Below are 13,739 nucleotides of genomic sequence, written 5' to 3' on the forward strand. Positions count from 1 at the left end.
TTAGCCGTAGTCATACACTTGCTTTATTTGATTTATAATTTAGTGGCTACTTGGCTTATGTTACGCATGTTAGATATCATGATTAAACTTATGAATGTTGAATAAGCGTATTGAATTATTATGAAAAGTTGAATTACATGATTAGCCGTATCCATCTCTTATCCATGTGAACATTCAACAATATTTTTATTAATGTGTCCTGGTGCATCTTAATTATATTATTTTTTACGCATATGCATGAGTTTAGAGAATTAGATATTGAGGAAAGTTGAGGATTTTGGCACTAAGGACACTGTGAGCAGATATTGATTATTGATCATTGACTATGATATGATTGACGCTTGGATATGGATCCTTCCCTCCGAAGTCAGGTGATTACCCATCTTACTTTGGGCCTGTGAGTGTAGGCACTCAGATTGGTGCTTGGTACAGACACGTGGACTGTGTCAGGTACATGGTTTATGTTGTAAGGTTTTGAGAGTGGGCTCTGAGAATGCATATACATCTTAGACTCATGTAGTATCTCTTATATAACTGTTGATTGATACACATTATGTTTTATGCGAGAATTGAAATATTTGACTTCGTATTTGATCTCTTAATCTGAAAAGCATGCCTAAATTCCCTATTTACTATATGTCATTATCTTTTGTACATATTTGGAGATGCCATATCTTATTTCATATTCAATTAATGTCGACCCCTCGTCACTACTTATTCGAGATCAGACTTGATACTTACTGAGTACCAGAGTTCTGTACTCATACTACACCTTTTTATATTTTGTGTAGATTCTGAGGCAGCTAGTAGTGGTACCCATCCAGCAGTGTAGGAGCTTATTGAGAGACTTCATGGTGAGCTGTCTTATTTGATCTGATCCACAACATATAGAGTCCCTCTTCCCTACTTATCTATCCCTGCCTATTTATTTCTTTCCAGATAGATGTTGTTGTTCAATTGAGACAGTTTACTCTTCTTAGATGCTCGTGATGATGTGACACTGGGAAATTGTGAGGCAGTTGTGGTCTTGTTTAGACCCTGTGTTAGACTTATATATTTATGACATTGATTTGATACTTTTTGCTTTCTTATTTATATTATGACTTTGTTAATAACTTATTAATATTCTCTTATAATTGTTGTTGAGTGTTGAATTGCCTAGCAAGCAGGTTAGGCGATATCACAGCCTTTGGTGGGTTTTTGGATCGTGACACCTGTTGACAATTCAAACACCATGAAACATGCCCAATAATGTCCATCTTTGTCCTACGCCACTAATAGTATTATTTTAAGTCACGATACACCTTTGTAATCCATGGATGAATAGAATACCGCAAACTATAAGCCTTTACAAGTAACAACTCTCTCAAACCATTAATAGTATGCAAACAAATCTGTCCCCATAGTTGCATAACATGATCATCACCTATAAAAACCTTCTTAGTATCACCTCGATGCACTATATCCTTAAGTACAAGCAAATATGGATCATCATATTGGCGTATCTTAATTTGCTCAAACAACGATGACTAGGCGACAACACAAGCAAGAACCTTGCTAGGCTTAGAAATATCTAATCTCACAAATTTGTTGTCTGAAGCCTGAACATCCATAGCCATAGGACGCTCCTCAACTAGAATATATGCCAAAATACCCATGCTCTCCACCTTCTACTCAAGGCATCAGCTAACACATTAGCTTTTATTTTGGCTGGTACAAGATAGTAATATCATAATCCTTTAGCAACTTAAGCCATCTCCATTGCCTCAACTTCAAATCCTTCTACTTGAATAGATTCTGCAAACTATGATGATCAGTGTATATCTTACAAGACACACCATAAGAATCTAGGACTTATGATTTGGAAATTGAATTAGTCTTGCAACTCTCCTAGCTTCACATGAATACACATAGAAGGCCCTCACTGTGATTCTTTGACATGAACTTGGTTGCTAGGAAGAATGAGTGCTTAGATCCAGTAGAACTAGTGTTCCTTCATCATCCTCTAGCGTATCAAACTTGTGAAAAATATAATTTAAGATATGCACAGATAAAAGTAGCTATTTAGGTTGCATATATAAGGATAGGAACTGAATCCATCGCTATTGATATGACTTCGTTGTTCTCACCTAAAAACTAGGTAAGCTAAGAATTTTGAAACTTATGGTGCAATTACAAATTATAAACATTTGTGTGGCAAGAAATAATCTCATTTAGGATAAAAAGAGAAATTTAAAGTTGAATTAATGGTAAATGTAAGGCCCCGTAAATTTTTGCCAAGGAATTCAAGTTTTGTGGCACCGAGGTCGGGTGATGTGTATGGATGTAGCAATACGAACTTTTTGGGTTGAATAATGCATCGAGGTGTTGGTGGAAAATATTTGCTGAAGGGCTAGTTATGCGGTCATATTCGTGACCGCAGATCAATTTTGCAGGCCGCATACCTGTCGCAGAAATAAGCAGGAAAATGATTGAATTTTGAAGTTCGTTTTGGGGTCCAATCTGCGATCGCACATCCATTTCGCGGTCCACAGTTTTCATCGCAGATTTGGCTTGAAGAATTTTGTTGGATGATTCTGCGGTCCATTCTGCGGCTGCATAAGTGGTTTGCAGACTGCAGACTTGTCGCGGACCTGTCCAGACCATTCCAGTTTTGGGCATCACTTTCGCGGTCCATTTTGCAGGCTGCATACCTGTTCTGCGGTCCACTCTGTGATCGCAGAGTTAAGTTCGGAGGGTCCATTTTCTATTTTTATAAACCAACCCCATTTCTTATAAAATGACTTTGGGTTTATTTTAGTCGGGTTAAGCACATATTTTAGAGAGAGGGAAGTGCCTTAGAGAGAGAGGAAGGAGCCCCAAGTGCATTGATCATCAATCCCTGCCCCAATCTTGAAGGTTTAAGGGAATCATTCACTAGACTATCATCTACCCGAGTAAGACCTTGTCTTAAAACCTTCATGCAATTATTGTGGGTTCAATTAGGTTATGGAGTTAGAAATAGGCCATGCATGTGACAATAGGTTGTAGTATGTGGGGTTAATGAACCATTTTGCGTAGTTCTTGTTGAAATTGGTTGAGGGAGGAAGGAATTACCATTGTAGAGCTTTATAGTCTATTTTGCATAGTAGGTGTTTGACAAAATTCCTAAGAGAGTTACACCATGTGAATCCTTCTAATTATTATTCGATTTTAGCTATCTTCCTATAGATTGTTATTGCTAGAAGTATTGGGATATTGTAGTAACTTAAGGAAAGCTCAAACAAGGTATGTTGGCTAAACACCTCTTTTAGAATTGAACCCCACAATGGCCTTGTAAGTCATGTGTTGCTCATTATAAATTGATTATTCCGAATAATCCACATGTAAAAAGATATATGCGTTCAATTTGTATTCCAAACGTTCTTCTTTATTGAGTTACTATTTGAGAAGGTGCTTGAACATATGATGTGTGTTAATATGTTATGACTTGAAACGTAATTCTAATGAAAACTGGCATGTCGAATTGTGTAAGAAATCACATGTGCCTAAGACCCTTAATTTGGTTAGTTTCTCAAATGTGTATTTAATGTCATGAGTAGAAATGCCTTGTTGTTGGTAATCTATAAGGATGCTTGAAAGTGAAAGGAGTGGCTTGGAGATATGAAGTGTGGCCAATGTGCCAAGAATGAAAGTTATACTTGTGGCCAATGGTGCCGAGAAAATGAAATGATGTGAGAAAGGTTATGAAATAGGCCTTGATTTAACTGTTCCAAACTGACTTCGAAAATAGATTTGCCTAAAAGCTTATGTACCCAAGTTATGCCCAATGTGGCTGTTTTAACTAATGTTATGCTTTGTAAGTATGTCCAATGTGTTTGAGCCCTTATATCTTCATGAGTTGAAATTGTGCATTGCCCTTTTTGAGGAGAAAAGTATTTCAAGAATAAATCATGTGTTACTCGTTTATAATTTTAACTTGTGCTTCGGTTGCCAATCTTTTTACTCCATTTCATGGAAAGAAATCCATTATGTTTAAAGTATTCATTACTAATGAACTTAAAGTTGTGATTTTCGGAATATTCTATATATTGATGTTTATGTTGATGATCCTTGAAAGTAAAGAAATGAAAGTGTGAAATATAAAATACGGTCACTGTGCCTTGGGATGAGGAATCATAAGTATGGCCAAGAGAGCCAATGAAATTCTAATGACGTTGTGAATGGTTGAAGTTACTAACGAGGCTATATATAGTGTCAAAGATAATGAGGTGAATATAAAATATATTTGTGCTTTTGTTTCCCTTGTGTGCAAACCAAAACTGTTTTTGGGAGTATCATTAGCAAACCGAGGAAGGGTGGGTCATAAGGCCCATACCCGAAACTACACGTGCCGGTGTAGGGGTGGATTATGATTATTCCCCTTATTTGGGATGATGTTGAAATATTGATGTGATTGTGGTTATTCCCCTTAATTGGGATGACGTTGATATTAGCTGTGAATTGGAAAGTCAACCCACACGGCATATGTGGGAAGGCGGCCTAGCCGATCGGATGGAGATCGGTCACCATGTTACGCACATGGAGATGGTAACACCTTTGTTTCGCACCACATTGTTCGTGGGGAGATGGCCTAGCCGATCGGGCATGATCAGATTCCGTGCTAAAAACACGGTGGTATATCGGTGCTAATGATTTCCCAACAAAAAATATATATTATTTTCGTATTTTAAAAATCGTTATGTTTTAACTGGTATTTGGATATTGTTGATTGTGACTTGCTGGTTATATGGTTTTCCCTTTATGATATTGGAATTCTATTTTGAAACTGGACATTTAGCTTTACATACTAGTACTATTCCATATGTACTAACGTCCCTTTTGCCGGGGGCGCTGCATCTTCAATGGATGCAGGTGGTTCGTCACCGAACGGTTTTGATCCTCGTTAGCAATTACTCTCTATTCTGAAGATTTCGGTGAGCTCTACTCTATTCCGGGCTTCATGTCATTTGACGTTGTACTTTATGTTTTGAGGTATAGCAGGGCCTTGTCGCCGACACTTCCATTCTTCTCTTATGTTGTACTTAGAGGCTCCGTAGACATGTTGTGGGTGGTGTTTGATGTTGGGAATTAAACTAGTAAGTGTTGGTATTTGGGTAAACATGCTTTCATCATATCTATAAACTTATAATAATTTGGAAATCATAAATGAATATCCTTTAGTAATGAAAAAAGATTGTGGAACACTTGACTCTTCTCATGTCTATCACTTGCATTGATTATTATATCGTTAATGGGCAAGGTTGGGTAGAAGGCATCTAGTAGGCTTGCTTAACCGGGGTATCTCGGTTGAACTTTGGTCGTGCTCCCCGAGGTCGGGGAGTGACATAAAATATAAAAACGTGTCATTCTTTTTGAAATTGATTAAAAAGGAAATAATATAACATAAATTGGGATGGAATGAGTAAAAAAAATATTTTTGCTTATTTCATGTAATAAAAAGAGCACAAAATATAATTTCTTATTGCATATAATCCAAAAATAAGTATTAGTAAAAATATCTGCACACTTTATAACAAAATAACAAAAGAACTACTTTGTTCATTCTCACGACCCAAAATCTCATCATAGGCGTCGTGATGGCACCTAGTCTCTAAAACTAGGTAAGCCGATTACTAACAACAGTTAAGCCAGTTTAACAATGATATTTTAAAAGTAGAGTTTGATATAAATACCGAAATAAAGGTGAAACAAGACTACGCGGCAATAATCACAACGACCTCCCAAGATTAGGTAATACAGAGTCACGAACTCTAGCAGGATACATAGAAATAGCTCTAAATAAAATACAATATTGTTCGGGCAACGAGTTAACAGTACAATCAAAAGGAAAAGGACTCCAAGGGACTGCGATGACCAAGCAGCTGTACCTTGAATCCTCACAATCAAGAAACTAAGTCTGCCTGAATCCAATATCTTTAATACCTGGATCTGCATAAAAATGTGCAGAACTGTAGTATGAGTACACCACGGTCGGTACCCAGTAAGTATTAAGACTAACCTCGGTGGAGTAGTGACGAGGTACAAGTCGAGACACCTACTAGTCATAATAACCTATGCAGTATACAAGTACAAAGCTAATAATGAAATCAAGAATTAGTAAATGGCAATAAGGAGTAAACATGTGATATAAATAGTAAGGTAATCAAAACACCATTAAAGCACCAGCGAAACCAAATAATGGAAAACAAATGACAACCAACTAATCAAGTCATTCTAACACAAGTCTCACAACAACATTACTCCGAGATACCTCATCTCATAATCACAAATCACGAGTCCCAAATCACAAATCATATGCTCACGGCACCTCATTCCCACATTATCAATCATGACCGCATGAACAACTCACGTGCCAATTTCTCATTTCGCCCGGCATGGTCACAGGCTCAATATCACAATCCGCCTGGCGTGGTCACAGACTCAATTCCACAATCATCCCTGCATGGTCATAGGCTCAACATCACAATGGAAGCAGGTAATATAAGAATACATGAGCATTATCAATAAATGTCAAGTTTCATACTTCTGAACTGGTATAAGTGGCATGCTACGGTATATGCTTGTGCAAGTGTACTAATACAGTCCAAGTCAGTAAGTAATATCAAGGACATCGAGTATCTCATTAAAAGCAACACAACAAGTCACGTAAGGTGCATGACATACACAAGGAAAATCACACCATCACATGAATAACATCAACATAATGCTCTCAGGCCATCACATATCATCCCTGACATAGCCACCCTTATCTCTCCGTATTTACAATATCATAATAGCCACCCTTATCGCTATGCCCCGACATTGAACACAATAGCCACCCGTATCACTCCACATAATAGCCACCCATATCACTCCACACAATCAACAACAGTGAGATGTCGCCCTTATGCTCTGCATAACCACAATCAATCCACACAACAAATCACATGTGCTAACATCACAACAACAAGACACATCAACTTGTACCAATATCCCACAACACATAGCCCACGGCTCAACTATGATGTGTATAAAAATCTCAATAGCAACAAAAATGAAGTGGGTAAAATAACTCAACAATGAATAATACACCATTAAACAACAACTTCAATAAAGACAGGTTAATGACTATCAATAACTTCAACTTCAATTAACTGTTTAAGAATAAACTTAATAATGATGGTATTTTCATGAAATGGAAACTTCAAATCCTATTGAATGACATAAGCTAACAATGAAAGAGATAGTCATGAAATAGCAACTATGTCTAAATGCACGAGAATAACTCGACAGTGAAGGATATCATGTAACAACAATTTCAAATAAGAATAACTCAACAATAAAGGAGGTAATATTACAATAAAAGAGGCAACAACTTCATATAAGGCATATAAGAGTAAATTTGACAAAAGCATATGACATGTGCTAACAACATCAAATAAAGCATGTGAGAGAAATCTTGACAAATAAAAGATATAACATGTGCTAAAAATTTCAAATAAATACATGAAAAAACCTAAGAGTCTAGACCGGTCAATTTTGCCATATATAAGCCGAGTACAAACTCGTCACCTCATGTACAAGCCTTTCACATAACTCAAACAATGTAATCAACTGAAATCCTATGGGATAGTTTTCCCATACAAGGTTAGGCAAGATACTTACCTCAAAGAATCTAAATCAATACTCTAAAATGACATTCTTGTATGAAATAATCTCCGGACGACTTGAATCTAGCCAAAATAACTTAATATCATAAACAAAAGCCATATGAAACAATTCAGGATAATAAAGCTTTGATCTTTAATGAAAACCAAGATGTTAACCCAAAATGTCAACCCCAGGCCCGCACCTCAGAACCCAACAAAACTTAAAAAATCCGAATACTCATTCCAATACGAGTCCAACCAAATTAAAATTATCCAATTCCAACCTCAAATCGATATTCAAATTCCCATTTTATGTTTTAGAAAGTTTTTACATAAATCCCAATTTCTCCAATTCAAAGCACTAATTTAATGATAAAAACAAAGATGGATTCATGAAATATAACCAAATCCGAGTCAAGAATACTTACTCCAATCAAAAACGTGAAAATCTCCTCCAAAAGTCCCCAAATCCGAGCTCTCTTGTAAGGCCTCGTAAAAGTTTTGCAAAAAGAAATATAATGTTTCGTGGTGCCGGATTGGGCTTACGTGTTTGAGGATTGTATAAATTCTTCGAGGCGAGCTTGCTCACCGCGGCTCGGACGTTTTGGGTTGAACAATGCACTCAGTGATAAAGGAACTTTTTTGGCAGAAAAATGCATTTCTGCGGTCCATTATGCGACCTCAGAATCACTCTGCGGACCGCATAATGGCCGCAAAGTGAGGCAGGAGAGGGGCAATTTTGGATGCCATTCTGCGGTCGACTATGCGACTGCATAACTATTATGCGGTTCATTATGGGACTGCAGAATAGGTCTGCGGGCCGCATAGTAACTGCAGACCCAGGCAGATTTTTGGCCAGCTTTGGACACCAATTATGCGGCCGATATGCGGTCCGCATATCGATTATGCGATCGCAGACCTTATTCCGGAGCTTCATTTTTGATTTTTTAAAACCCGACCCTACTTCATTAAATACACGCTTTGGGCCATTTTTGAGCTAAAATCTGACATTTTAGAGTGAGAGAGAGTGCCCTAGAGTGAGAAGGTGTTCCTCAATAATTGTTCTTCAATTCTTGCACAAATTTTGGAAGATTAAGAAGGGAAACTCACTAGGTCTTTATCCTAGAGGTAAGATTCTACACCCTAACCCTCAATTTTAAATTTTATCTAGAAATGGGTAATTAGCAAGATAAGTTTGGGCATGAGAGTTGTTTATTTTACATGCATGTGTTATCTAAGGGTGTAGGAAGATTGTTGAGCTAAAAATGGTAACGATTGGGTTGTGGGATGATGGAATCCTCCATAAAAGGACCTTGAAACCTTAATGCACACATAGTAATTAATAAAATGCTCAAATGAGTTAGAACTATGATCATCCTCCAAATTTTGATTCAATTTATTATATTTATAAAATATATTGAAATTGCTAAGAATTCCAGAGCATTTTAGAAAGTTCCATTGAGGTATGATGGCTAAACTCTTTTTTAAGAATTGGAACCCCAATATCCTTGTAAGTTCCAAAATATTTATTACAAGTTGAGTATTCCGAATAAGTTTTGTGACAAAGGTATATGTTCAATTTGTATTTCAAATATTGTTATCATATTGTATTATAAATTGAGGATGTGTTCCAAACTATGAATTGTGTATCTACGTGTTATGATTCCAAGTCGTGATTTATGTAGAAAACTATTATACCAAATTTTGTAGAAATTGTGATTGGGGTTATACCTCTAACCGCATATATTGGGGTGAGGCTGCGGGGCCGCTTTGTGTGGAAATGGGCATTGTGTTTACACCTCCACCTGCATATATTGGGGTGAGGCGGCAGGGCCACTTTGTGCGAAAATGGGTATTGTGTTTATACCTCCACCCATATATTAAATTCTGTAAATGTTAATGACAGCTCTTGATAAGCTTGCTTTGGTTTAAACGGCTATCTATGCTATTCTATTGTCGCCCTGGTTCATCATATTTATATTGTATTTTCGAATTCTTTAATTGGTGTTTGGTTTTTCATACTAGTACTATTTGACATGTACTAACGTCCCTTTTTTCAGGGGCGTTGCATCTTTAATGGATGCAGGTGGTTCCACAGCGGAGGATATCGACCAGTGATAGCGGTGCTCATTCTTCCCAGCTGACTTGGTAAGCCTCATCTCATTCCGGGGTTGTGCATCTTTTGTTTTGTATGTGTTATCGTATTATGAGGTATAGCCGGTCGCGCTCCCCGGTTTTGGGGCATGACATCTCTATCTCAAAAAGTGATAAAATAACAAAAATCCTCGAAATAGAGTAAATATAAGTCTGCCCAGGTGTTCCTCTTTGCGATCGCAGAACAAACTTCGCGATCACGAAGCACAAAAATACAAGCTGCCAAAAACATTCTACGCATAACAATAGTCGTGAACGCGACTCACAAATCTCCAGCACACTAAGCGAATGCGAATAATAAAACCCATGATGCCCCTTCGAGCTATCCTTGTACGCGATCGTGTTACATCGCTTGCGAACGCGGTGGCTAGAGTCTTCCAAGCTTCGCGAACGCGTGAGCATCACCGCGAACACGATGTACAAAATTCCTACCGCCACATTACACTATGTGAACACGATCCCTTAGACACGAACGCAATGAAGAAAACCAGATAACAGAACCAGCATTTCAAAACATGAGAAAATGGCCCGTAGCCCATCCGAAACACAACCGGGGCCGTCTGGACCAGGTCTAAACTTACCAACAAGTTCTATAACATAACACGGACCTGCTCGAGGCCTCAAATCACATCAAACAATACCAAAATCACGTTTCGCATATCGATCCAAGCCTAATGAACTAATGAACTTCCAACTTCTAAAACAAATGCCGAAACATATCAACCCAATTGCGAATGAACTCAAATTTTGCATGCAAGTCCCAAATGACATAACGGAGCTATACCAACTCCCTGAATCATAATACGAATCCGATATTAACAAAGTCAACTTCAAGTCAAACCTCTCAACATTCCAAACCTTCAACTTTCCAACTTTCGCCAAAATATATCAAATCAACCTACGAACCTCCAAATCCAAATCCGTACATATGTGTAAATCCAAAATCATCATACGAAGCAATTGGAATCATCAAAATACTATTCCAGAGTCGTCTACATAAAAGTCAAACTCCGATCAACTCTTACCACTTAAGCTTCCAAAACAAGAATCATTCTTCCAAATCAATCCTGAATCGCTCGAAAATCGAATCCGACCATACACGCAAGTCATAATATACAATACGAAACTACTCGTAACCTTAAGCCACCGAACGGGACGTTGAATCTCAATGCGACCGATCGGGTAGTTACATTCATACTTTGGCGAATTCAAAAAAACAATTAGTATGGAATAGTATTACTTTACTTTGGTTATAGGTAAAATATTCAATGAATTTTTTATATATAAATATCATAGTAGAAATAATATAGAAAGATGGGGTAGAGATATTATGAAGATATTTATACTTGAGGTAATTCAAGAATGAGACAAAGTATATAATACTCAAAAATATTATCCAAAAATAAATAAATAACCTTTAACTTATTGAATTAGACTTTATATATATATATATATATATATATATATATATATATATATATATATATATATATATGAGTTTTATTATCTTCTGAGTTAACTCCTTGCCATTACTCTCCATTTATTTATTTGAAAAAAAGGAAATGTTTCACAAGCATATTATTATTATTATTATTATTATTATTGGTCTAAAGTCGACAAGTATATTAATTCAAGCGAAAAGCTAATAAAGAGTAATATTAATATAATAATATTAAATAGTAAATAATATAATAAAAAATAAGAAACAAAAAATTTATTCGAAGGTCATATGATTCGGTTCAATTAATATCATAGAAATTTTATTATTAGCTATATTATATTGAAAAACATAATGACAATTGGAATTTGTTTAAACAATATAAACGAATGTTCTAAAATAAGCTAAATCATAAGTTTCAAGTTTAATTTGCTTTAATATAGACCGCACGGGTGCTAATACTTGTTTACTAAAAGTAAACGATATGATTGTTTTTAAATAGATAAAAAGCAACCTAAACCCTTGTTCATGGAAGAATCCCTAACGTTAAAGGAAAAGAATTGAGAAGATTTAGAGGTGCCCGGCCTTATTTATAGAACTTTCACTATTATTTCGAGAAAGATAACAATTGAAAAAAGGGTAAACAGGCAGACTAATTAATATCACATGAAAAGCCTATGGGTATAGGAAAAATTAAGCAGCAAATAGAATTAATAGCAGTCAAATAATTACAAAGAAAGAATCCTGAAGCATTTAGGTCAGGTGTATAAATCTATACATACAAGATATAGAGAAAAAAAGTCAATCGGCATTCCCTCCTATTCCCTTCAATCCAAATCCAACAAAACAGAAAAATAAAACTAATGAAGAATTAAGTCATCATACGCACCCAATTTTGTGCACACCATTTGGTTGGAAAATTTTGTAAATCATGGTCAAGAACAAATTCACAAAAAGTCTTCTACTTAATAACTTGTCTAGCAAAGGGGCATCTCGCCAAACATATTAATCTGAGTAGACTTGAAAGGAAACACAGGAAATTCGCCAAAGTCTTGAATGAATCCCTCATCTATTCCATACCTACTCAAAAATCCATTCGACGCATTCTCAGCTCTATAATTAATCTCTTCACTTTCTTCTTTCATGTTCCTTTGAGGATTTATCATCTCTTTTTTTGTGTGACATCTTCTTTTCTTGTTGCTTCCTTTACCTTCTGCAGCATGCTTTCCCGTGAGCCTTTGTACAAGCTCGCGAAAATTTTCAACGTCCGTTTTAATAATCTGTGGAGCAATTATATGAATTATTCGTATTTTTGGCTTCAACTTGGAAATTGAGTGTGAATCTTTATGCATGCCGGGCTTAGAACAACTTGGAATTGTATCACTTGTAAATATTGGCTTCATTGTCTCTGTTTCAATCAACAAATCTAGGAATAGAGAAAGATGGAGAATGTTGGTAACGTGGGATATATAAATGGTAAGAGGGAGTTTAAATAATAAAGGGTTGGAAGTTAGGAAGATAATAAAGATCTAAGTTTTGCCTTTTGGAAGCAAGAATTGGATGGGATTCTTTGTCTTTAGTGGCTAATAGATTGTACCAAGTATCAAACTAAAATAATCCATGTTACTTGTTAAGTCTAAATTATTGATTTTTTTAGCTTTTTTAATTTAATAACCAAGCATTTTCTTTCAATTCCTTTCCCTCCAAGAAAAATAGTATATTCATATCCATAGTCCATAGATAGCTGTACTAACAAGTTATAGTTAGCTAGCTGCGTTTTTATCAAGCTTCTTTGATGTTTACTTGACATATTAATTTTATCTTAAGTCAACTTTATAACATGATGTATAATAATTTTCATCTCTGTCTCTGAATTATATCTTTATTATATAATGATCGGTTGAATGCTACACCTTATCTTTTTATTATTTTTAACTAGAGCACCGCCAAGAGAGTGACTGATTTCCTCTACAAGAGTCAACTTTAAGATGGCACGAGGGAGGATTTTGCCCTCTTCTTCTCAAGTTCATCTTATTGTTACCATTTTCTTCAATATTTAAGGCGGAAAGTCTTTTGGCAAAGATTAGGCAGTTTTTCCTAAATTGACCATTGTTAGGTTAAAGGATTATGTTGCAAAACTCTTAAATTAGTACCACAAACACTTTCTCCTTCCTTGAGTCAGGCAAACAGAACAATCTCTTAATACTTTCCAAGCAGATTCTAGGATATGTTTTGCTTCAAACAAATCATTAAAAGTAAGAGAACATTTGTCAACAATAATTTGCTACCTGTCACGACCTGAAATTCCCACCGTCGGGATCGTGATTGCGCCTAATATTTTACTTGCTAGGCAAGCCAACGTTAGAATAATTTATCCTTTTTAACAATTTAAATTTAATTAATGAAGAAGAACTGATTTAACTGCAATAATCCAAATAAAAATGCGGAAGCTAAAACCGTAAAAACATCTGCTACAA

At 36.0% G+C, this 13,739-nt stretch overlaps 1 protein-coding gene across 1 annotated transcript; it reads right to left on the reverse strand.

Moving 5' to 3' along the window:
- Positions 1–12,239: 12,239 nt before the first annotated feature.
- LOC142169597 (VQ motif-containing protein 25-like) lies at positions 12,240–12,665 on the reverse strand. Its single transcript, XM_075231482.1, has one exon. It carries the CDS (start codon positions 12,663–12,665, stop codon positions 12,240–12,242), a length of 426 nt encoding a protein of 141 aa, XP_075087583.1.
- Positions 12,666–13,739: the final 1,074 nt, after the last annotated feature.

The sequence above is a fragment of the Nicotiana tabacum genome, chromosome 15, assembly GCF_000715075.1.
Source record: "Nicotiana tabacum cultivar K326 chromosome 15, ASM71507v2, whole genome shotgun sequence".
Taxonomy (NCBI): domain Eukaryota; kingdom Viridiplantae; phylum Streptophyta; class Magnoliopsida; order Solanales; family Solanaceae; genus Nicotiana; species Nicotiana tabacum.